Source organism: Saimiri boliviensis, chromosome 1, assembly GCF_048565385.1.
Source record: "Saimiri boliviensis isolate mSaiBol1 chromosome 1, mSaiBol1.pri, whole genome shotgun sequence".
NCBI lineage: Eukaryota > Metazoa > Chordata > Mammalia > Primates > Cebidae > Saimiri > Saimiri boliviensis.
The window spans coordinates 168,284,175-168,308,656 of record NC_133449.1 but is presented as its reverse complement, the minus strand read 5'-3'; the positions used below and the strand labels follow the sequence as shown (position 1 = coordinate 168,308,656).

Below are 24,482 nucleotides of genomic sequence, written 5' to 3'. Positions count from 1 at the left end.
ATACCTAGGAGCCAAAATAAGAAATGTTGGGCAGTAAGGTATGTGTGGGAACCATGTGACCAGATGACAGACCGTGAGGCAGAGCAATGACAAAGGACACAAGATGGAGTGTCTTGAGTGGCAGGCCCTGCGGCTGGACACTCTTGAGAGTTGGCCAAGAGCTCAGAAGGACTTTCGAACAGAGAAGTGACAAGATAAAAGCTTTTGGGGGGAGATTAATAGAGCAACTATGTGTGGAACTTTTTGTGGGGTGCTAGAATAGAAAACAAGGATAAAAGGGGAAAGTTGAGAGATGCTGGAAGGCTTGATTTTGATGTTATGATGAGAATGAATAGAGAGGAAGAGGCAAATGTGTTAGACCAACACTGTGCAGGCAGAATTAGCCAGGTGCAGCGAGTGACAGAATGTGATGCCACACCGTCAGTTAGAGACAACTGGATTTTCAGCTCAAGGGACTGAGGAAAAGCTGAGGCAGATAATAGATGTCAGAAAGTCAAGAGCCAGAGAGCAGGCTCAGGGAGAAGACGGTAAGTTCCATTTGTAGTGGCTGAGCTTCATCTTCCAGGGGCAAGTTTCCAGCTAGAGTTAAGAACACAGAGTTGACCATCAGGAAAGACCAGCATCAGAGACACAATTGGGTTGTTCTAGGAGAAGGGATAGCTATTGCTCTGGGGGGTCATAGAAATTCTTGAGTGGAGAGTAGGAAGTAGATGACCAATGCCTTGGCCCAGGTCAGGGCTCATATGCTTACAGAAGACAGAAGTAAATTAGTGGATGAATGAGACAAGGGCAGAATCTGGAGAAGCACTTCCATGTAGAGTGGTCATCAGTGAAAAAGGAAGACGCGACCTTCAGAAAACTGGAAGAGCCAGGAGAGGAACGCTGGGAGAAGAGGGCAAGGAGGGGCAGGAACTTCAGGAAGAAGGTGACCCACAATATTCATTGCTGCAGAAGAAAATGGACCTCCTGAGAAGGCTATCAGGGTGGCTGGGCTCGTTGTTCTGATGGGGAAAGACAGAGTTTGCCTCGGCGATGGGACTTCGGCCCTGGGCATTCATGCTCACTTGTTCTCTTTGGCACCATGGCTGCTCTGGTTATGAGTCCTGGTCAGAAAGGGCTAACCGATAGCAAGGGAGCTCCTTTCTGTCTCTAGCCTTTGGCTCTTGGTTGGGGACTCTGGGATGTGTAGGGGGGTGATTGTGTGAGGATTGGGATGGCTCATGCTTTCTAAGATAAATGGGGACTTTTCTAGAGTAAGAGGCAGAGTAAGGGCATAGCACCTATCTCTGTAAAGATCATATCTTGGCCTCCCAGAGGGGAAGTAGATAAAGCTATGAGCTGGTGGCCATCTTATCCAAGGCCAGTGAAATAATCCTGGGGATAGTTTCCTTTTGGAACTGAGATAAGGGGAGAGGGGACCAGAGAGTGCTACAAACTTGTCCTGTAGACTTTGCCAGATTACTTTGTTATAATTTTATTTCTCCTATCTGATTCATTCTTTGAGGAGCTATCCCACGGTTTCTGAGCAGGGAATGAGGACTTTGGGACTAGGAGCAAGAGTAAGGGCGGTGGGGGAAAGGAGGGAGAGAGGAGTTGGCTAGAGCTCACTGCAGTGAAGGTTTCAAATGGAACAGGGCAATAGGGCAGGTGTGAGGCATCTGAGCCCAGAGTGAGCCAAGAATAACCACAGCAGGGAGGGGAGGGAAGAAACACTACTGCTCCCACTTGCAAACGCTCCCAGTATGGTCTCCTGGAGACACAACTGTGACCCTTGCTAGGTACCACATCCTTTTATTAGGTTCTTCTTGGCCTCATAGAACAGGACTGTATGAGAATCTTGAATGTGCACAATAAACTAAGGTTAGGCACAGTAGAGACAGCCCAATAGTGGAGTCCTGGGGGTGTGTGGTTGGCACAAGGCCCTGGACTCCTTCCTTGCAGGAGCCAGGCAGCCCTTCTTCCTTCCGTGGTCACAGAGGATGCTGTGTTCAACTGCCTGGCAAAAGGTCTGGTTGGAATGTCCTTGGAAGGTGAGCTCAAGTGATAGACTTCACAGATGGGGTCCATCGCAACCACTTTGGAATGGAAAGAAAGTTATAAGGAGTAGTATCAGACTTCCCAAAGGAAGGGGAATGGGGATTCATCCCTGGAGAGGGTAGGGATTCAATTGCTGGACGGATTTACTTGCACCTGACCAAGACAACATTAAAGAAGAAAACCAGACAGTAGAAGTTATGCATCAACTGGTAGATACATTCATGTGTCACCTTCGGGCTAGAGGCAGCCTTGCCTGAGCCTGGAGGCTGGAGGCTGACCACTTCTAGCCTAAAGTACAGGTAGGCTGTTTCCTGCCCACAGGTATATGCGCAGCCCTGCTCATGCTTACTCAGCAGCACACTTGACGCAGGCCATACTGAGGCCATAAGCACTGCATCATCACTCACTGCAGCCAGCCTGAGGTCTGACAAGCAGGGAGAATCAGAAAGGGGTGGCTACCTTAGCAGACCGTAGAGAGCCAGGCTTATGTGACCAAATGCGACTGAGCACGACCATGTGTGCTGCGTGTGCACAGGGCTCACACACCAGCACTTCTTCCTCTGCTGCCTCTGTGGGGCCATCCTTCCCTGGTCAGCATCCATGACAAGCTCAGAAAGTACGGAGACAGACGTCAAGTGCGGGGAGCGAAGATGCTCATACCCACACCATGCTGACCCCGGCAGAGCAGCCAGAGCATGTGTGGGATGACACATTACCTCTTGGGGACCCAAAGAAACAAATCTTCAGGTGTTAACTTTGTGGGTGTTAAAGGTACAGGCTGGGCGCGGTGGCTCACGCCTGTAATCCCAGCCCTTTGCGGGGCCGAGACGGGTGAATCATGAGGTCAGGAGTTTGAAACCAACCTTGCCAATGTGGTGAAACCGTCTCTACTAAAATACAAAAATTAGCTGGGTGTGGTGGCAGGCGCCTATAATCCTAGCTGTTTGGGAGGCCGAAGCAGGAGAATTGCTTGAACCCGAGAGGCAGAGGTTTCGGTGAGCCAAGATCACGCCATTAGACTCCAGCTCTGGGCAGCAAAGCAAGACTCTCTCTGGCGGGGATGGGGGAGCAGAGAGGGGAGAGATACTTTTACTCTCTTCCTGTGTCAAGCGAAGGCCCTAGGTTCTCTCCACACCCTGCTGCTGCTGTGTTAGGGGCAATGGGGTGACTCAGAGGCTGCAGCGGCCACATTGGCTGCACCTGCTGGGTGCATAGGGCAGGGGGCTGAGTTGAAAGGAAATAAGATAAAGTTTCCTGGGCAGCCAGAGTGGAGCTGGCCGGCTGTCAGGAGCTGCCTCTCTACATCCGTAGATGGGTTGCTCGGAAGACCCTGTGGAATAGGTAGAAAGGTGGGGCCTGGAGGTCTGTGCTGGCCAGGCAGGTTTGGGAGAATGGACCGGAGGAGTACCTGACATCGTCCCTCAAGCTCCCCATCCCGGTAGATGTCCTCTACCAGCCCTCAGGAGCCTGTGCTGCAGGCTACTGCCCATGGCCTCGGCCAGCATGGTTGTACATCCCAGGGCTTGGTTTGGCTGCAAAGCCTCTGCTTTACCCTTCTCTCAGTTGGCTCAAGAGCCTAAACTGTCTTAGTCCCAGGGGCTAGCTAACCTACAGATAGAAGGACTCCTGGAGGAAGCTTCTAGTCTAGATCATAGTAGAAATCAAAGGATAATATTTGCCAGGAAAGAACTGAACCCAGCCACTTAGCTGCAGGCTTCCCCTTCAGAGCCCTTCAGGGTACACAGTGGGCACCAGCCCTCCGGACCTGGGATTGTTAGTGCTTTGGGGAGCACCATCTCAGTTCCCTAGCAGTGCGGAAGCTCCTTGAGTATAGCGGAAGGTCCCCCCAGCACAGTGTTTCAGGCTTCATGAGTGTCCAGCAAACACTGATGAAGCTGAGGAGCAGCGGAAGGCAGCAGAGGGGCGAGCGCTGAACTTGTGCGATGCAGATGGCTACACGGTGCCACCTCAGTCGGAAAATAGGACATTCGTTTCACGGGGATTTTTCTACCTTGCTAGTCAGGATTTTGCTCCTGACCAAGAAAACAGCAAGAACATCATACAAGAGAACTTACGGGTGAACAGACACACTCTGTCACCCCTACTTCATCTGAATACCTTTATTAGCTTCACATCTTCCTTGAGTTCTGGGCTATCCTCCTGTTCCTCCTCCCCATGCCCTCCCTGCGGGCTGCTCCCAGGCTTCATGTGTCCTACTCTCCTGAACTCGGGCCAGCCCTGGGCAGCAGTCCCCATCTCTTCTCAAGATCCCCACCCCTGTGTCATTTTCACTCTTCTACCTTGACCCCATTCCAAAAATCTATTAGCAACTCAATGCCTTTGCATTCCTCAGATCCAGGCTCCAATGAGCAGTGGTCTTTGTTCCAGAAGTAGCAGCGAAGAGACTTCAGCGAGGCCCTGGAAAGGGAGGTGGCTGAGGGAGCCTGTGCCAAGCCCTGTCAGCCCAGAAAAGCCTTACAGAAAGATTCTTTCTAGAGGAAAGAGGAGATTAGCTGAGCCTCCCCAAAAAAGACAAGTAAAAAGGACACAGAAATATTTCCTTTAAAAGGGAGCAAGAGCAGATGGAAAGAGGGTTTATATTAATGAAATCTCCGGATATTAAGGATGAAATGAATGCCAGGGAAGGTTATTATCATTTCATTAGAACACAAAGGAAGAAACAAACACGTTATTATGTGAAACCAAGAAGTTATGAACAAGGGAATCCAGCAGGGAAGTTATTAGCTGGGTTAATTAAAACAGAACAAGCCGGTTGAGTAATTCCATCTGTAGAACCCAACAAGGAAGGCATAATTCACTGCCCTTAAGAAAAATACTCAGGGTATTTTCCTTTTTCTCCTTTGCCAGAAATTCTGCACTTTGGATATTGTCTCACAAACCAAAAAGATTTATTCCTATCAAAGCTGAACTGGTTTAGCACTCTTGTGAAAGAGTTCAATTCTGACCAGAAGAGATAGCAATCGCCCAGAGATTGTTGAGCCGAGACAGCCAGGGGCTCTCCCCTATCTAGGATCGGGGGCCTCTCAAAGATCCCTCCAGCGCCTAGCCTACAGGATTGCGGGAGGTGGCAACGGAACGTGGGACCAGGCCCTATTCATCCGTCCTAGTGAGGGCTGGACCAGGCCAGGTTTGCTTGCTGTTTTCTCTTCACGTCCTCTTGCCATCCTGAAGCTGGAAACTCCTTGGCACAGTACCTGCTCCCTAGAGCTGTCAAAGCCAATCTTTCCACCTAGCTTTGCTGGCATCTAGCAAAAGGGAGATGACCAACAGGACAGCTGTTTGCAGCATCGAGCCATCTAGCCATATTGTTTGAGTAGTGCTCATATAGCTGAGTTGCTGGCTCCCTTCAGGAGGCCTAGAGGTCCCAAGTGTGATAGTCCCAAGCCGGCCAAATGGGTCCCATCAGTCCTCGGGATTTTGCTTGTCTCCCATTTGTTAAGCCTTATGAATTAAAACTGGGCTCTGGGTTTGGGTGAGCCCTTGGAGGCTGATCTTCAAGTGCTATTTCTCAAGTTCACATACCAGAGGGCCAGAGCTCCCAAGTTCTTTGGCCTGTGAGCACAGGTACAGGATGTGAGAGCTGGAAGGGGCCTTGCTAAGGGTATAGTCCATCAAAACCTTTTGTTGGAGAGGAGGAAACTAGACTTTGGAGTGAGACAGGAAAAGTCTGAGACCGATCTGAGGCTGCAGCACTAGCTCGTGACTGAGCAGGACAGGAACCAAGGTTTCTTAGCGAGTCCTGGTAACCTACTTCTGCCCTGTCCCCCTCATGCTCTGTCCCTCCACTTTGGAGCTGTCTCCCACAGAGTGCCTAGGAGATTCCTGGAGAGGACAAGATACATTTTAATAAGGGTTAGAGCATGTGGCACAAACACTGCTTCATAATTGTCTATTGCTTTTTTAAATCGATGTACCTTTTTTAGGGCAGTTTTATGTTCACAGCAAAATTGGGCAGAAAGCACAGAACATTCCCATACGCTCCCTGTCCCACACATGCACAACCACACCCTCTAACCGTGTTCCCACCATGGTGGTACATTTGTTACAATTGATGAACCTAGATTAACACATCATTCTCACCCCAAATCCAGAGTTTACACTAGAGTTCACTCTTGGTGTTGTGCATTCTATGGGTTTGGACAAGTGTATAAGGACATGTATTCATTATAGTATCATACAGAGTATTTTTCACTGCTCTAAAAATCCTCTGTGTTCCACCTCTTTATCCTTCCCTCCCCTCAACTTGTGGAAATCACTGCTCTTTTTACTGTCTCCATAGTTTTGCCTTTTCCAGAATGTCATATAGTTGGAATCATACAGTATGTAGTCTTTTCAAATGGACTTCCCTCACTTTGTGATATATATTTAAGTCTCCTCCATGTCTTTTCATGGCTTGATAGCTCATTTCTTTTTTAATGCTGAGTAATATTCCATTGTCAGAATTCACCAAGTTTATTTATTCATTCATCTCCTGAAGGACATCTTGGTAGCTTCCAAGTTCGAGCAATTATGTATGAAGCTGCTATAAACATCCTTGTGCAGGTTTCTCTGTGGATATGTTTTCAACTCATTTGGATAAATACCAAGGAGCATCATTGCTGGATCATATGGTATGAGTATGTTTAGTTTTGTAAGAAACAGCTAAACTGTCTTACAAAGTGACTCTACGGTTTGATATTACCACCAGCAAAGAATGAGAGATCCTGTTGTTCCACATCCGCACCAGCACTTGACGCTGTTAGTGTTTTGGATTTGGGGCATTCTAATAGGTGTATCATGGTATCTCGTTGTTGTTTTAATTTGCAATTTCCTGATGATAATATGATGTAGAGCCTCTGCTCATATGCTTATTTGCCATCTGTGTATTTTCTTTGCTAAGCCACCTCTTTAGGTCTTTTGCTCATTTTTTAACTGGGTCTTTTGTTTCATTGTTGCGTTCTAAGGGTTCTTTGTATGTTTTGGATAAAAATTCTTCATTAGATGTGCCCTTTGCAAATATTTTCTGTTTGTTGTTTGTCTTCTTAGTTTCTTGGCATTGCCTTTTGCGAGAAGTTCTTCTTTTCTACTCTTTTATTTTCTTTTCTACTTCCTTTCTTCTCTGGAAGATGTAATCCTTACTCTCAAGAAACTAATGGCTTATTTGGAAGACAAAGAAGACAAACCACAAAGGTGAAAGTAATAATAAACTAACACTTAGCTCTTTTCTAAGAACTTTACTTTTACTTTTAACTCATTTAATTCTCACAGATGTGAAGATTAATGAGAACTGCTTTCCAAAACCCTCAGAAACTCTCCTCAACCTATAAAATTGAATCCAGACAGGTTAGATTGGCCTATATGCCTTCACATCAAGATCTCAATCTACATTTCCAAACTAAGCTGGTTTACTCACTATGTCTTGATATAGTCTCTACGTTTTTACCTCTGATGGCTTGCACATGCTATTCTCCCTGTTGGGGATGTTCCCTGTGGTCTCATTTCTCTATGACCATTCCATCCTCCACATTCTTATTGCACTTATTTTCTGGACCATTCATTTTTGTTAGGAACCTAAGCAAGTTTACAGGAACAGAGCTTATGGGATGCCAAATGGGTCAGCTCTTACTGCCCTCCACAGTCTTTTGGCTTTGGGTTTCGAACACTGCATAGCTGTTTCTGGTATGGTCTCTGCCTAATCCGGTCTCTGCCTAATCCAGTTGCTGTGTTTTATTTATAATCTTTGTACACTAACATAGCCAACATATTTGTCATTGAAGTGGTTACTTAGTATTGCATGATGTGCATTCATTGCTTCTCTTTTAAAGTCCTGTATTAGTATTGTGATTCAATTTTGTTTTCCCAAATATTTGCATGCCAAGTATATGCAAGAAACCACATCTCTTGTCATTAGTCTGGCAATTGCGAGCTCCTCCAGAGAGACTGTCTTCAATATTGCTGCATCCTCCACCGTCTTTCGCTTGCACGTCCTAGATGCTCAGAGAACCCTGTTCAATTGAATCAAACTAGTGTAAAGCCAGGAATTTAGCCATGTAACTAACCCCCACCTCTATGCTGATAAAAACGAATCTCATGAGGGCTAAGATGTGTAACTGGAGAGGATCCAGTAACTTTCTCCAGGTGTTTGATCAGTCTAACATCACTTCTCTCATCTTGTCACCTCCTCTCTCCAGAGTATCATTTAGCTACAAGGATTCAGGAAACCTTAAAGATCATTTTCTCAAGCAGCTGATGCATATAAGCTAAACATAAGGATGAGATCCCTGGAAGTGCTTCTTGCTTCTAGTGATACAAGTCTGTACAGGGGCCCCAGGGGTCGTGGGGTGGAGTGGGTTAGTGATCCCATACTTGCCATTTCTCTGACTTTGAGTGAAAGCTCAGAACTCCCAGCATTGCCTGCTTAATCTGTACTCAAATTGCAGAAACCTGGCCTGGCTCCTCTGCCTTTGGGAGGGTAATCATTTCAAAAGCATGTTGTGCTTACTTCTGCAACCAGGCACGGCTAGATTTAAGCAAAACTTTTTAACTTCTTTATTCAGTGTTTGCTATTTGTTGACCTACCCTATCCTTTTAAGAAAATTCTCCTCTTGCTTTTCCCCATCCACTGTTTTGCTCCCTCCTGGCCTCTCCACCAACGATTTCTTCCTGGCTTCTAACGTATGGGCATCTTCCCATGAATCTCTCTGCCTCTGTCTTCCTCTGTCTACCCTTTCTCCCTAGCGGTCTTGCCTGCCATGATGACTTCACTGATACCCCTCAACAGTGACTCCTCAAACCCCACCTTCAACCCTGACCTCTTGAGCCAACTCTAGGCCTACGTTTCCAGATGTCTGCTAGGGATTTCCTACTGGCAATCCAAATCTGACCCATCTCGCTAGCTCAAGTGGCTCTCCCCCACTGTTTTCCCAACTTCTGTCACTGTTCTAGTGTCTGACGTTAAGAACCTTAGGGCTTGTCTGTGCTGCTTACTAACCACATCTTGGACCCTCAGTTTCCTCATCTGCTATGTGAAAATGGTAATGCCCTCTCTATCGCACTAAGAGCACTGAATGAGACAAGCTATCAGGAAGCATGTTTTAAGCTGTAAAGGGGTATGCAAAGAAGAGATGTAATAATTGTATTATCATCTTTAGTATTTTAGCTAAGAAAGCTAAAAGCTACTATCATCTTTAGCCACAAATTCACCCCATCACCTTGTGTTACCATTTCCTTTATGCCTATACTTCTCATCCATCCTTTTATCTCAATTCTTGGTATGACCACCAGAGTTTAAACTCTGTCACCCGCTGCCTCATCTACTTCTATATCCTCTGACTCAATGGTTCCCAGACTGCAATCTACATAAGAATTACTGGGAGAAGTTTATAAATAAATGCAATTATAGTCTCTTTCACAATTGTGCTGGGACACTGAATACCAACAAACCTCATACCATATACAAAAATACCTCATACCATATACAAAAATTAACCCACATAGGTCAAAGATTTAATAGTAAGAACTTAAAATACAACACTCTTAGAAGACAAAATCAGCATAAATATTTGTGACATTTAATTAGGTAATCGTTTCTAAGATATAACACCATAAGCAATAATATAAGTAATGTAGAATTCATCAAAATTTTTAAAATGTTGCACTTCAAAGGACACCATCAGGAAAGTGAAAAGACAACCCACAGATTGGGAGAAAAAATTTTATCAGATAAGAGACTTGTATATCTAATATAAAGAGCCCTGGCAATTCAATTACAAAAGGATAAATTACCCAACTAAAGATGGACATACACAATTTTTATTTGTCAATTATACCTCAATAAAACTAGGGAGAAGTGAGTCAAGGATCTGAATAGACGTTTCTCCAAAGAAGACATACAAATGGCCAATATGTACAAAATAGATGCTCAGCATCATTCGTTATCAGGGAGATACGGATCAAAGCCATAATAAGGCTAAGCACAGTGGCTTACACCTGTAATCCCAGCACTTTGGGAACCTGAGGCAGGCAGATCACTAGAGCACGGGAGTTCTAGACCAGTCTGGGCAATGTGGCAAAACCCTGTCTCTACAAAAACATACAAAAACATACAAAAACATATCCAGGCATGGCAGTGCATTCCTGTAGGCCCAGCTACTCAGGAGGCTGAGGTGGGAGGATCGCTTGAGCCTGGGAGGTCAAGCTGCAGTGAGCTGTGATCACACCACTGTGCGCCAGCCTGGGTGACAGAGTGAGATCCTGTTTCAAAAAGAAAAATAAGTAAATAAAATAAAACCACAATAAAATAATATATGTTCCAAAAACCATTGACTTGTACACTTTAAATGGGTGAATTGTATGGTAATGTGAATGACACCTCCATAAAGCTGCTTTAAAAAAAAAAATTACAAGATACCATTTCACATCCACTGGGATAACTGGAATCAAAAAGTCAGATAATAACAGGTGTTGATGAGAATGTGGAAAATTAGAAACCTCATACACTGCTGGTGGGAACGTAAAATGGTGCAGCTGCTTTGGAAAACAGTCCGGCAGTTCCTCAAACGATTAAACATATGAGTGAGCAATCTTACTTCTAAGTGGGATTTCAGGTATTATACATACCCAAGATAAATGAAAGCATATGTCCACATAAAAACTTATACACAGGTGTTCATAGAAATATTATTTATAATACCCAAAAAGTAGAAACAGTCCAAGTGTCCATCAATTGTTGAACAAATAAATAATGTCTGGTATATGTACATATAATGGAATATTATTTGGCCACAAAAAGGAATGAATACTGATCCATGCTACAACATGGATGAACCTGGAAAACATTATACCTAGTAAAAGAGGGCAGTCAAGAAAAGCCACCTAATGTATGATTCCATTTATATGAAGTGTCCAGAACAGGCAAATCTATAGTGACAGAAAGTCCATCAGTGGTTGCCAGGGGATGAAAGGAACGGCAGGGAAGGCAGTGCTAAAGAGTGTGAGCTTTCTTTTGGGGATGATGAAAATGTTCTAAAACTTACTGCAGTGATGGTTACACAGTTCTGTGAATAGACCATAAACAGTGAATTATATACTTTAAATGGGTCATTTGCATGGCATGTGAATTATATCCCAATTAACCTTAAAAATGCAGTTATAAGGGGAAAATTGATGGTGGGGAGATTTTACAGAAGGCTTTAAATGCCAATTTGAGCAGTGAGAACTGGATTCTCTGGGACCAGTTTTCTCTAAGTGTGCTTCATATACCGTCTGCCTTGCAATAGTTACACATACCAAGTACTGGCTGCGCCCCAGAGACTGTAATTCAGAAAGTTTTCCGTGGGATCAGTACTTGCATTTGTAGCAAGCATCCCACAGAGGCTGCAGGCTCCAGCTGATCAGTCTTGCTGCCTCCAGACTCTGCTCCATTCTGCCCTGCATGTTGCTGCCAGATGAGCCTCCAAGAGTATAGTTTGGGTTGGGTCCCCTTCCTGCTCGGAACCTTTCAATTTCCTTTCATTCCCTTAGCATGAGCTGCAGGTGCTCTGGGCAGCCTGGTTCCCACCCAGCCTTTCTAGCCTTATCTCCATGACTTCCTACCTGTCAGTCAAAATGTAATATTCGTCATTCTCTGAACTTGCTTTGTGGATTCCCACTTGATGCCTTTGCCAGGCTGTCCCATATTCCAGGAAAGCATCCCCTATACTCTTATCTTGTCTTCTGGGATACAAATGTCACATGATCCTTCCTTTCGTTTTAACTAGCTGATCATCTAGAATTTACCACACAGTCTTTCATAATCTTTTAAGCTATGCAGATCTGATGCTTGTAAATCAAAAGAGTTGTTATGAGAAAACACTGTGGATCAGGCAGTGCAGCCTGACACCTGGTCAGAGTGCAGTACCAGGAATAAAATCCTGGTAGCAATCTCCTTCGAGGAATTCAGTGTCCTCCCTGGTGATCCAGAGATCAGGGGTCTGCATCAGGTACCAGTGGAATATAAGCAGGGCCTGGGAGGCCCTGGCTACCATCCAGTCTATCAAGCCTTAGCAGCTTAGCTGGTGCCACCTCCTTACAGAGGCTGGAAACTGCTGAACTGAATCCTCATTTCAACTGGTGACACTAAACAGAAATGCTGTCCCGATTCCATTGTCCTCTGTCCTCTGTCCGTGAAAGCATCCCATCTCAGTAGGAGAAGAGAAGGCTGGAAAGCCCTTCACAGCCTATGTGGTAATAAGCTCTTAAAAATAAAATGGTGGTTGTTAGATTATTATTTTACAATACAGCAAGAGCCCCCTTGCATCCATTTCCATAATTACATTAAGCCAGTTTATTTGAAAGAAGCTTAATGGGAAACGAACTATTAATTATCATTTGGTCTTTTCTCCCACTACCCCTTCCCCCTTGAATTACTGGAGCCCACAACCTAGGGCCACGTATGAGGGTGCGGCTCCCCTTGAAGATGGGAAGGCCAAGGTTCACTGGGAAGGAAGAATAGAGAGCAATGGAAGGTACAAGGTTGTGGTGGCCCCTGTAACCAGCCAGGGGGCCAGTGCTGCTGTACATTCACTTCTTTAGACCCGGAATGGAGGAACTGGGAGCTGTAGGGCAAGCTGAGCCCAACATGGGCATGTTCCCTGGGGCCTCAGAGCTAGTGGGTGGGGCGGGCACCTGGGCAAACAGAACTAAGAAACGGGCAGGAATGAATCAAAGACAGCTTAAATATGCAGAAATGCAGTTCATACCTCTGGGCAAAACTAATCCCAAACAGAGTTATGTAATGGGCAGGTAGTATGTGATAGGAGGGATGAGGCTGGGAAGTATGTATACAGGCATGAGGGAATGAGAAAGAGAGGTTGAGAATGGAGTGGGAGGGTCCTGGGGAATTTGGCAGAGGAGTTCATGAAGCTGTTGCTTGGAGGTGGGTGTGCATGTGTGTATATACACATACTGGGAACCCTGGAAAGCAGCAAGAGGAAGGTAGCTCTGAATGAGGCTGAGGTCTATGCCTGGTGTGGCCTTAAGACCACTCCAGATGTGTGCACTCCTTACTCTTGAGGTGGCAGGGACAGAGAAAGGCCTGAGGGCACAGGTGTGGGGTTTGGAGCACCACCCTTATAAGTTAGTGTACCTCCCTCTGACCACCATACTCCCACCCCGAGCTTGCTCGCATCCCACCCATCTCCAGCCCTTTCTGCTAATTGGAATCTTCCCCTTCCTTTTATAAAAAATCAATCATGACAGACCACCCCAGGTCACTTTTTTTTTTTTTTTTGAGACAGGGTCTGCCACTCAAGCTGGAGTGCAGTGGTAGCAATCTTGGTTTTTCACAACAGCCTCAACCTCCCGGGCTCAAGCAATCCTCCCACCTCTCAGTCTCCCGTGTAGCTGGGACTACAGGTGTATGCCACCATGCCTGGCTAATTTTTGTATTTTTTGTAGAGACAGAGTTTCACCATGCTACCCAGGCTGATCTCAAACTCCTGGGCTCAAGCAGTCCACTCTCCTTAGCCTCCCAAAGCATCGGGACTACGGCCTTGAGCTACTGCACCTGGCCCCAAGTCACATTTAACTATCCCTCCAAGGAACTTCCAGGATACTTAGTCTGATCTCTCAAAGGAAATTGTGCGTAAGTTGCTGCTGCTATCTTAGCTGTGATTTCTGTCCATCTGTGTAAGTGTTGTCCCCCCTCTAGAGTGTAAGCTTCTTGAGGACAGGCTCTTTGTATGCTGTAATGGCCAGTACTGTGCCTGTCACTAAGCAAGTGTGGAGTAAGCATTGTCTGGTACTGAGCCTGGTAGCCCAAGGAGCAGGCAAGGGCAAGGCAGGGGAAAGGGCACAAAGGCTCTGGTAGGGGCCCCTTGGGCCATTCAGCTATGAATCCTCTGGCTGCCAGGGGAGCGGCTGGGCCTAGAGGGTGGGTTAGTAGTGTTGAAGCTACAGAATAATTTTGGGGAAAATTGTGGATAAAATCATGTAAAGGAAGTACTCCGCTGGACATCAGTCAGAAACCCAAAACAATGCAAGCAATTAGACAAAGGCTTGTGGTGGACACCTCAGTGACCATAATTTTCAGGACCCACTGCTTCAGAGTAGGTGGAGAGGCCACTGGACTCATCAGAAGCCTAAGTGACTGGGGGCAGAGTGTGGGAAACAGATATAGAGGTGAGCACAGATTCACAAGGCCATCAAGATCAGCAAGTTGCATGGTGAGTGGGATGCTGATGAGCTGCTGTTGATTAGAAGCCTGCAAAGACCTGAAGCATCCAATAACCAGACGCAGGGTCTCAGAGCTCCCGAGGTCATGTGTGTGCACACTCGTTCCCCTCAGCAGCCCCACATACATCCACAGACTGGGCTTAGAAGAGTAGAAGTTTCCAGAGAACCAGTAGTTAACCTTCAAAGATGGGAGGGAGGCTGGCAGAGGGCCATCTGTGGAGCAGCAGCTGATGGCAAGGAACAGAGGTCCTAGAGCTAGAAACATATGTGGAGACTCAGGGCTCCTCTTTGAAGATTTACTGCTAGAAGGGCCCTTGGAAAGCATCTCGGTTTTCCCTTGTGTCACAGGTAAGTAGACATGGAGGCCCAAAGAGAAAATATGACTTCCGCAGGAACCATCAGAAGAAAACCGATTGAGCTAAAAGGATAATTCAGGTGTTCTGACCCTATCTTCATATCATTATCTGCTTGGAATTTGTGTATCCTGCTCCTGGGCCAATTACGGTATTTGCAGTCCCAGGGTACCCCAAGAGCCAGCAGTCTAGCAGGTCTAGTGGTTCTTGCTTTGTGATTAGGGCTGGGACTTTCATAAGCTGTAAGTGCATGCTCTGAAGAGAAAGATTGGGGTGATTTGGGGAGTAGGAAGGAGGGCAGGGGCAGAGCTGGGTCTCCAGGCTCCCTGAGACCTGCCATAACCATTGTGAAGTTAGTGTCTGCAACATTGTCCATTGGGGAAATTCCCAAGAGGGCTAAGTGTGGCATGGGAACCAGCACCCAGACCAGGCCAGGGAAGTTGGGCTGTTGTCCCAGGAGCAGCCAAGCCTGGGGTGGGCAGGGCTGGGCTGGGTTGGGCTAGGCTGGGCAGGGCTGAGAGAAGAGAATTTTTTGCCTCTGGGCTCATAAATGCCTATATTGGGCAAGGCCTCTTGTTTCCTTGGGCGGTGACCAGGAGTCTCTCCAAATTTGCCAACCTGGCTTGAATTGTCTCTCTGCCTGGTAGGAGACTGCATCCTTCTAGAGGATCCACCTCAGTCCTCAAGGGACTAAGAATGGATGCTGACCCCAGCAGCCTGACCTCCCAGAGTGGACAGAGAGATATGAGCAAATTCCATCTAAGAGGCTGGGCTGCTCATTACCTCTGCTAGGCTAGGATGGGACCCACAGTAGGGGACAACTGTTTCTGGGAACCATGGTTCCTGTGGGTTGCTGGTCCATGCAGTCACTGTGCCCCAGAGCGGTGTAGATAGTAGCTAAGGCCTTGTCCATGGTCCCCACAGCCCCTAGGCCAGTAAATAAGTCATTATATCATTACATAAATAAATAATGTACTTACACAGGCCTTGGTGTGTAAGTGCCAGTTATTATTATTGCTGTGTAATTATGCAGTTAGCTTGATGAGGGAGGCAGGTAGAAGGGTTGAATCACCCCCCATCCTGGGGAAGGCAGACAGGCTCCCACTTCTCATCTCAGTGGGAACTGTGGCTCTGGGTCACCCAAGATAAAGTTCAAGAGTCTCCCAGGTGTCTCCCTGCAGATGGGGCAGTTTACCACAAGGCATGCCCTAGAAGAGGCTGGCAGCAGGAATCCAGGCAGCTTACTCACCTGCAGCAGGGCCTGGTACCATGCCGTGGACTTTCTGCCAGCTCCTGACTGCCTCTCCCAGCCTAGCAGAGGGGCTGGCAGACAGCAACCACGGAAGGTGGGGGCTGAGAGATCATGGGGCTGGGAGAAGGGCCTGTGGACAGAGTAACATCTCTTCTTCCTCATGGGGCTGAGGGCCATCTGCTCCTCTAATCCCAGCCCTTTCCCTCTCGCTGGCAGGTTTGGAAGCTTAGGTTCCTCGGGTGGGAGGATCTCTCAACATCGCCCAGCCCAACTTCACATTTTCTAGACGGGGAGGCAGGCCAGGGAGGGAAAAGTACTTACCCAAGAGCACGCAGCAGGCCCTGGGGACACGGATTAGAGCCTGGCCTGCCTCGGGGGGCCTCTGCTCTGCTGGCCTCCTTTGTCTTCTTGTTCACATGCTGTCCCCCCACCCCACTGTTGGGACTGCTCCAGCTTCTCACTTCCTCTCCGCATCCTGCTCCCAGCCCTGTCCAGGCCTGCCTGTTGCCTCACCTCTCCCCTCGTTCGCTCTCCCATTGCTGCCTGGCTTCCTTCTCCTGGCCCCTGGAGCCAGAGGAGGCTCCCCACCTTCTCTTCGGCCAATGCTTTCTTCTCTGTCCTGGTCCCTCCCAGTTTGCTCCTGAGGCTCCTCCTGCGATGGGCCTGCCTCTTCCCTTCCACCTTCTGCTCTCTCCAGAGAGGGTCTGAAAATGAAGCAGGGAGCATGAATTCTCTTCTGGGTTTGGGATTGGGTGGGTTGAAGCAAGAAGAGCCTCCTAAATGGTGGGAGTGGGGACAGAGGTGCCCACGGCAGCTCCTACAACCGGAATCCCAGCTCAGGCACTGTAACATCTGATCTTGTATCCCGTAGGCGCAAAGGAAAAGGGAGCAGGGTCAAAAAGGCATGGCAGGGCAGTGCAGCTCAGCACTGTTGGCAAGGGCGTCTGGACATAAGGAGCTGCCTAAGACTGGGTCCTTTTCAAGTGTCCTCATTTCTGGGAGATCAGAGATGAATTTCCTCATCCACTCTGACATCCCTGTGAGAAAGGCCTGTGGGGCCACTTTTTTTGTTTGTTTGTTTTTGTTTTGAAGGGGAAACTAAGTCTTGCTCAGAACGTCACAGTCAGTGGAGGACTGGGTTTGGAGTCTGGGTAGGTGGATATCAATTTCTCAGCTGTTTCAGGGATCAGTGAAGTTCATTCACTTAACGAGGAATGTGTATGTGCATGTGCTGAGCAGGCAGGCACAATTCTGAGGGGAACAGCCAAGGTTTACAGGGCTGTGTGTGTCTCTAGAAGCATTCTCCCCTGGCAATCAAAAGCTTTTCTGCAGGGATCTGTAACTCTCACTCCTTCAGCCATCCAGATTCTTGTCGCCTTTCTGGGTTGGCTGGCAGAGGAATCTGGAAGCGTGTCTCCCTGGTTCGTAGCCTGAGTGCCTGGTGTGTAAAATGACTTTTTCAGATTAACCTGATCTCAGGAGCAAAACTGGGCCCAAACCCAAGTGTTCTCGTATCCAAGCTTGCCCTTTTTATCCAAACCATACAGCCCCCTTCTTTCTGGCCACCTAGTTCTCTGCACTGACTGAGGGAGGTGGAGGCATGAACAAACTTTTTAAAGAGAAGAAACCAGTTGCGGCTTACTGGGATACTGAAGCTACAGGCCATGATGCAGATTTGGCAAGAGACCCTCTCCCTTCCTCTGATGCGGCAGGGGCTCTCTAGCCCTGGGAAGCTGGGTCTGGCACCCATGTACTCCTCAGGATCTGACTGGCTACAGCCAGGCCTCCACTGCATCCTAGAGTTATGTGGGGAATGGGCTTCCAGGCTTTTCCTAATCCTTCTGGATGACTGGGAATGTCTCTGGTCCTGCAGCGAGTGGCATTTTGATCTATTTTCTCCTCTGACAGCCTCACTGAGTGAGGAGTGTGCCTCATGACTTTGAGGCACTAAAATCAGGGTGGCTAAGGGTAAGAGTAGCCTTATTTTCTTCAAGGCCTCTTAACTCACGGGCAAACATTCCATGGGCTCAGGGATGGCTTCTCCTGGGATGGAGGGAGTGGATTCAAGGAACTGCTTAAGGCTCTCCCTAACCTGAGGCCACTGAAGCTCTCCCTCAAGAATTCCCGTGAAATAGTGAGTCCAAGGGGAGTGGGTAAACTTCAGCATGGTCCCCAAGACCCCTTTGCAGGAAAATTTTATAGGTAAGACTTGGAGTCCCAAATTCTCAGGTCAGGGAAGCAGCAGTGTGGGGTTTTTTTCCCCTTTCACTCAAAGGCATTTCTGCACATGACTCAAACAAGTCTAAACTTCCCTAAACTTCAAAGTTTGCCCATGGCACGGCCTCAAAGTGGAAGGGAAAATGTTAAAAAGAAAAAAAAAAATGTTTGTAAGCCAGTCAAACATTGTGTTTTTTCTCCTTAAAGGAATTGAATTAACTTGTTATGTTACTATTAGTGTCCCATTGTGAAACTAGGGTGGGTCTTTTCTGGGTGATGTGGTCTCTGGGCCCATCCCCAGGACCTGCTCACTCTGCATGAGGTTGTACACGGCATTGCACAACCTGTGGTAAGAGGAAGGAGTTCCCATAGCAGCAGGCCTGGCTCACAGGGTCATTCTCAAGCTCCTGGCAAGAGCCCTGGTCCAGGCCAGAGGTGCTTCAAATGCCTGGCTGTCCTCCCTCGCCTGAGAAGCCTTTGCTGTGGGAACTGGGAGGCTGGGGAAGTGGGAGTCCAGCTGGCACACCCCAGGGTGCCACGTGACTCTCTCCACCTGCCCGTGATCCAGCACTGAGCATCAGTCATAGTGCTGTGGGGACTGTGCAGGTCCTGAGGCCCGTAGTAAGGCTTGAGGGCTGGGGGCTTTCTCTACTGCCTCTCATCTATCTTCTTGAGCAACACCATAGAACTGCGCTTGAGTGTGAGCTCTGGGTACCCAACTGCATGGGTCCCTAACCTTGCTCTGCCACTTACTAGGTATTGACTTAGACAAAAATTACCTCACCTCTCTGTGCTTCGGTTTCTTCCTCTGCAAAATGGGAATAATAGTAGACCTACTTCATAGTGTTGTCGTGGAGAATTCAGTGAGTTAACACTATCATATTAGTGACTCTTCCTACTGCCCTTTTCATTGCCTTTACTGCTGGTTCCGGTACTCCCTACGTGACCCTCAAAATGTTCGGAGCGTGGCTCATAAAGGGCTCTAAGGAAATATTTGATGGTTGACCTGCTTCACTGGTCGCCTTTTCTCCACCATCTTCTCCTTCCCATACATCCTGCACATCCCAGTCAGATTAATTTTTCTAATACATAAATCACTTCTTTCCTCAAAAAAGCATCCTCAACTTCCCATTATTTACTAAATAAGGTCCGAAAGCCTCAGCTGGCCGTCCAAGTGTGTCTCCAGCCTGCTCACAAGCAGTTTAGTCTCAGAGGAAAGAGCATGGGCCCTGGTGAAAAATGGCAAAGGCTAGAGTCCTTGCTTTGCAGCCTCCCAGGTACGTGACTGTGAATGAGAAGCCTCATTACCCCTAGCGTTTGTTTTCTCATCTGTAAAACAGGAATAAGAGTTGACCTTCCTCACAGGATTGTTGTGAGGATGACAAGAGATTAAATGTGTGAAGTGCTTGGCACTAGGCGGAGGCAGATAGCACGTGTCCCGTCAGTGTTTTCGGTATGTATGTATTCGCAGCTCCCATAGTTTCCTAACATAAACCTGGTCTGCTCATTGTCTGCTGGGCAGATGTCCTCTCCCTAGATCTTTGCCGTATCCCACTCATCTGGAATCCCTCGCCTCCCTGTCATCAAAATCCCACCCATTCTTCCAAGCTCTTCTTCAAGCCCAACCTCCCTCGGCACCAGGTCTGGATCCCCCAGCCCAGGGAGAGTGCTTGTGCCCCCTTTGAATTTCACGGCATTTCTGGCTCATATCATTCATTTGATACCAAGCCATGAGCTGCTTTGGACGGCAGGGAGAGCTACCCCCGCCCCCCCAGAGAGAATGTCTTCAGCTGGCCTGCAGACTCCCACTTTGAGCCATTTTTTTCTTGCTGATACTCTTGGCCATTCTTTACTAGTGAAAAGGGGGTGACTAATCTATCCCACAAAGAGGCACCTACTACCTACCGTGTACTGGATACTGGGGTCACAATCCTAAAGGGGCTCTTCCTGTCATGGAAGAGACGGAGGTGGAAACAAAAAACAATACAAAGTCAAGTGTTCTTACAGGGATACATTAAAAGAATTCAGGAAGCAGAGGATCTCACCATTGCCCTCTCCCACCCCTCACATACATGCTGAAGAGCTTTCAGTAGCAGACTGCTGCTCTTAAAATTAAACCCTAATGTTTCCATTGAAACTACAACTGTCCTGCTTGATCTGACCACTGCCTGCCTCCTCTCCAGGCTCCTTTTACAAATTTATACCATTCCCCCACAGACCCCCTCCAACAAACCCCATGTGTACACACACATCCCTTAGACACAGACATACACCCATATGTACACACACCTCATGCACAGACACCCATGTGCACACTGACACTCATACACACGTGCACACACACCCCTCCACACACTCTCTTGCAAAGGAACAAAAGCTCCTTCCTGCTTCAGGGCCATTGGATGTGCTTCTGCCAGGAATACTCTTCCCCCAGTACCCCTTTAGTCTGGCCAACTCCTACTCATACCTCAAATCCCAGTTTAAGTGTTTCCTGGGGAAAGCCTTCCTTCACTACACTTTGTTTCCTCTATCAAGCGGTATGTCAACATATATAAAGGTTTGTCGAATGCATGTCTCCTGAATACTTCACACAAATTTTAATCAATCCGTTATTTGTGTAATCAGCTATTTGTCCGTCCCCGCTAAACTTTATGTAACTAAGGCCCATGTCTGTCTTGCTCACTGCCGTATCTCCAGCAGCTAGCACTGTGCCTGAAACACAGTTAGCCTGACTACCTGTGTGCTAAACAAATTAATACAGAGGTCAGCTAGGCCAAAAAGGGAGGAAGGCCATCCTGGGCAGAGAGATTAGTATAGTGTGTGCAAAGGTATGAGAGGAGACAGAGTAAGTGGGCGTGGCTTGTAGGTCAGTGTGGCTGAGGTATAGGCTCTGGGGCTAGTGAGCTAGGGCCAGGTAAAATAGAGCTTTGGATGCCCATGAAAAGTTTAGGTTTAACCCATGAGTTACAATGAGTGAAGTAATCTAGGTTGTGTTTTAGAAGGCATATTCTGATGGCCTTCGAGAGGTCAGAACTGAGAGGCAAGACTTCAAGCAAGGAGACCATCATCTATGGTATAGGAAGAGGGAGTGACCTGAGGCAGTACCCGAGTGGCTGAGGAGGGAGGGACATGAGTGCCATTTTGGAAACCGAATGAGCAGGGGTTGAAGCAGAAGTGAGACCTGGCCCCTGGCTCTGGCTCTGCCCGGGGCCCCTTGCTGCCCACCTCACAGAGAGTGATACTGTGTGAAGCAAGGTGGGTGCTCATTCTCCCTCAGTTGGGGTGGGGTACAAAAGTTGTCTCTTACACTTGGCCTCCCCAGAGCTGGCCCCTGCTGAAACGGGCTTGTGCCCTGAGAGCACCGGAGATCAGCCCTTTGCGTGGTCATCACCTCCAGCTTCCCCCTTTCTGTGCTCCCACCCCGCAAGTTTGGCCTCAAGTTCTGGCCGCATCCCCAGACAGCCCTGGAGCTCAAGTCTCTGGCCTTGACCCAGAGTCCTAAGCCTGCTTCAGGCTCTCCTAAGGAGAACACTGTCCAGAGAGGCCTTGGGACCCTTCCCGAGGAGACAGAGGACTGGGCGAGATGATCTTTGACTTGGATTCTTGTTGGGATGGCTGTAAGGGGACACCTCAGGCAGCGCTAGGCAGGCAAACCGCAGGCTCGGGCTTTCTGGGAGCCAGAAGAGGGAGAGCTTTTGCTATGTAACCCTTTCAGCACCACACCCAGGCGGGAGGCACGACGCTGTCCTCTCCAGCAGCCCCTACCCAGTGGTTGGGTGGGGGCGGGGAGTCAGTGTCTGAGTTCACCTCGGCAGGCCTTGTAGAAAGGAGCCAGCTGGTGCCGGCAGCCTGGGCTGTCGGAGTTGCAGCCAGAGTGTGTGTGTTTGGGGGGCGGGGAGCTACAAGCCACCTGGGGCACCCAGGTTCCCTGCAGACTGCAGCCCGCCCTAGCTGGGAGGGGCTCTTGGGCCACAGACCCCCTGCTGCCAGGCACAAATGGTGGTTGCGTTAAAGGTGTTCCCCAGATGGCGATGTCCCACGGGGTTGAGGCCAGTCCTGCAGGGATGAGAGGCACAGGCAACCCGCCTGTACGGCCGGGGGAGCCTGGAGGCTGTGGAGACCCACTGCAAGAGCCAAGGGTGCTGGCTACCCACCTGGGCTGGCTAGCGGGCTTCATTTAGACCCCTTCCTGGGCCCTTTTCTCGCTGTCTCCCCACCCCCATGCTGTCCTTAGCCTGGCCCTCGCTGGGGGATCTCTACTCCGCCCTCCCCAGTCATGCTCAGGCCCCCAGCCCAGCTCTAGCCCCCTCTCCCGCGAGGAGGTCCGTGGAGCCCTATTTGGGCGCCGGTCCTGCCTACCTCGGGGGGCCGGGGGAAGGGGCCTAGGGCCCAGACCGGCCGCCCACACGCCCTCGCGGCACGAGCCGGCGGGGAGGGGGGCGAGGGTGGCCGGCGCGGGAGGGGAAGAGTTAAGGCTCGCTGCTCCCCTCCCCCGGAGGGTGTGACCGCCTATAAGAAAGGCGCCGCGCTTGGGCACTGAGGCTGCAGGCGGCGGGGGCGCAGCGCAGCAGCGTAGAGCTGAGGACGTCCCACCGCCTGGGACCCGGTGCAGAATGTCGGAGTCCAGGAGGAGGGGCCGCGGCCGCAGCAAGAAGCACCGAGAGGGGAGGAAGCGGGAGCGGGAGCGGGAGCAGGAGCCAGACCCTGGGGAGAAAGGTAGGGCACCTCCGCGCGCCCAGAAACCCGGTTTCCCTGGGAGAAACCTGCCGCCCGCTCACCCGCCCTCAGCGCCGCGCGAGTGAGCCTGGGCTGCTCGAGCGGCCGCCGCGGTGACAGGCATCGAGGGCGCGCGTGCCTGCATGCGAGCGGGTCGTCGCGCCCGGGTGGGCAAGGGGCTGCGTGCCAGGAGCCCGGCGGTGGCCGTGCGCGCCTCTCCCCGGGCAGCCGCGTCCCTACGGAGGGGCGGGCAAGAGGCGCTGCACGCCCTTACCGGCCTGCAAGCGAGCAGCCCCGAGCGAGCGGGGATGGAGCCGCGGGTACCAACGGAAAGGCGGCGACGGAGCAGACCCGGGGCCCGGCCTGGCCACCGAGCGCTCCGGGAGCTGTCACTGCCTTCGCTTCCTCGGAGGGATCGGAGCCCTCGGGCTTGCCCCCACCCATGTGCCACACCCCCCTCCGTTCTGCTCGGCCATTGGAGCGTGGGCAGCAGCGCCCGCCAACTCCAGAGACTCGGAGGGGATGCCCTGCCCCGCTCGCGAACCCCAGGGAGTAGGGGAGCCTCTGCTTCTGTGACAGATAGTTCCTTCAGAACTGGACCAGACATTGGGAAATTGTCCCTCTTGGTTTTTGGGAGTGACTCCCTTGGGCCTTTGGATTCTGTTCTTGCCTGGAGGAGCAGAGCCAAGATTTGCGACCCACTTTCGTGCCCTCCCTGGGCAGCTGCAGAGTGAACGAGGAGTGCGCTGGTCTCGGGCTTCTCAGAGGCCCCGGGCATGTACATCGGTTCCGCAGAACCAGGCTTGCACTGGGGCCCAGTTGGGGAAACCCTGGATTCTCCATTCTTTTCTCTTCTTCAGGCAAGCGTTCTGTTAATTTTGTGCTAATTTTATGTGTTTTGTATTAGTCACAGGCGAGCCATGTTCAAATGCTTCATCTCCATTTAATCCTCATAACAATCCTGGGAGCAGGTAGTCCTATCTCCATTTTACAGAGGGAGTAACAGAGGCTTACTAAAGTTAAAAGTAACAAAGTACGTTCCAGAGATAAGACTGGACTTCAAAGCAGCATTCTCAGGACAAAGATGCCTATCTTGCTGGGTCTCTATCCCCTCACTGGAGTGCCCACCATATCGGCAACATAAAAATGCCTTCAAAAGAGCATTTGACTGGAAGCTGGGAGGCTTCGATTCTGCTTGAGAATTTGGCCAAATCCCTTTCCTTTCCTGAATTTCTGTGTAATGATGGAGAGGGGTAGCAAGCTTCTCAGGTCTCTATTGGGAAGAGCCTAGGCTTCAAACACTGTTTTCAGCAGGGTAGAGAGAAGCAGCTAAGGAAACTTAAGAGGCCAGAACTGTGTTCTCTTCTTTTTAAGAGAAAACCTCTTTGCCCATTTCTGCTGGACAAGTGTGTCTTAGAGTGCTCCCTAAGGACGTTGGTGGTCTGCTATGAGGAGCCTGTGGGTCAGCTCAAGCTGGGCTGCTGCAGTGTGGGATGAGCTCCCAAACTGAGATCTGAAAGAATGCAGGGTGCCTCTTTTTAGGATCGAAAATTTATGGATTTGGTTCAGTGAGCCACCTCCATTACCCACCCCACCCCCACTTCCCCTACATACATATCCTACCTTGGGCATTTTGGAAGGCAGGCTAGGTAAGGGCACTCTCTCAATGTCAAGGATGCAGGAGCTGAGCTAGT

At 49.2% G+C, this 24,482-nt stretch overlaps 1 protein-coding gene across 5 annotated transcripts in view; it reads left to right on the top strand.

Moving 5' to 3' along the window:
• Positions 1-24,482, top strand: part of NRG2 (neuregulin 2) — a 191,208-nt gene that overhangs the window by 111,316 nt on the left and 55,410 nt on the right. For 2 of the 5 annotated variants that reach the window (XM_074380246.1, XM_074380252.1), the window contains exon 1: positions 22,576-22,788. The exons of the other annotated variants lie outside the window; for them this stretch is intronic. In XM_074380246.1, the coding sequence (XP_074236347.1) occupies positions 22,686-22,788 (103 nt within the window). In that variant the 5' untranslated portion in view covers positions 22,576-22,685. Of the gene's footprint in view, positions 1-22,575; positions 22,789-24,482 lie in introns of those variants that run through there. 5 annotated transcript variants of the gene reach the window in all.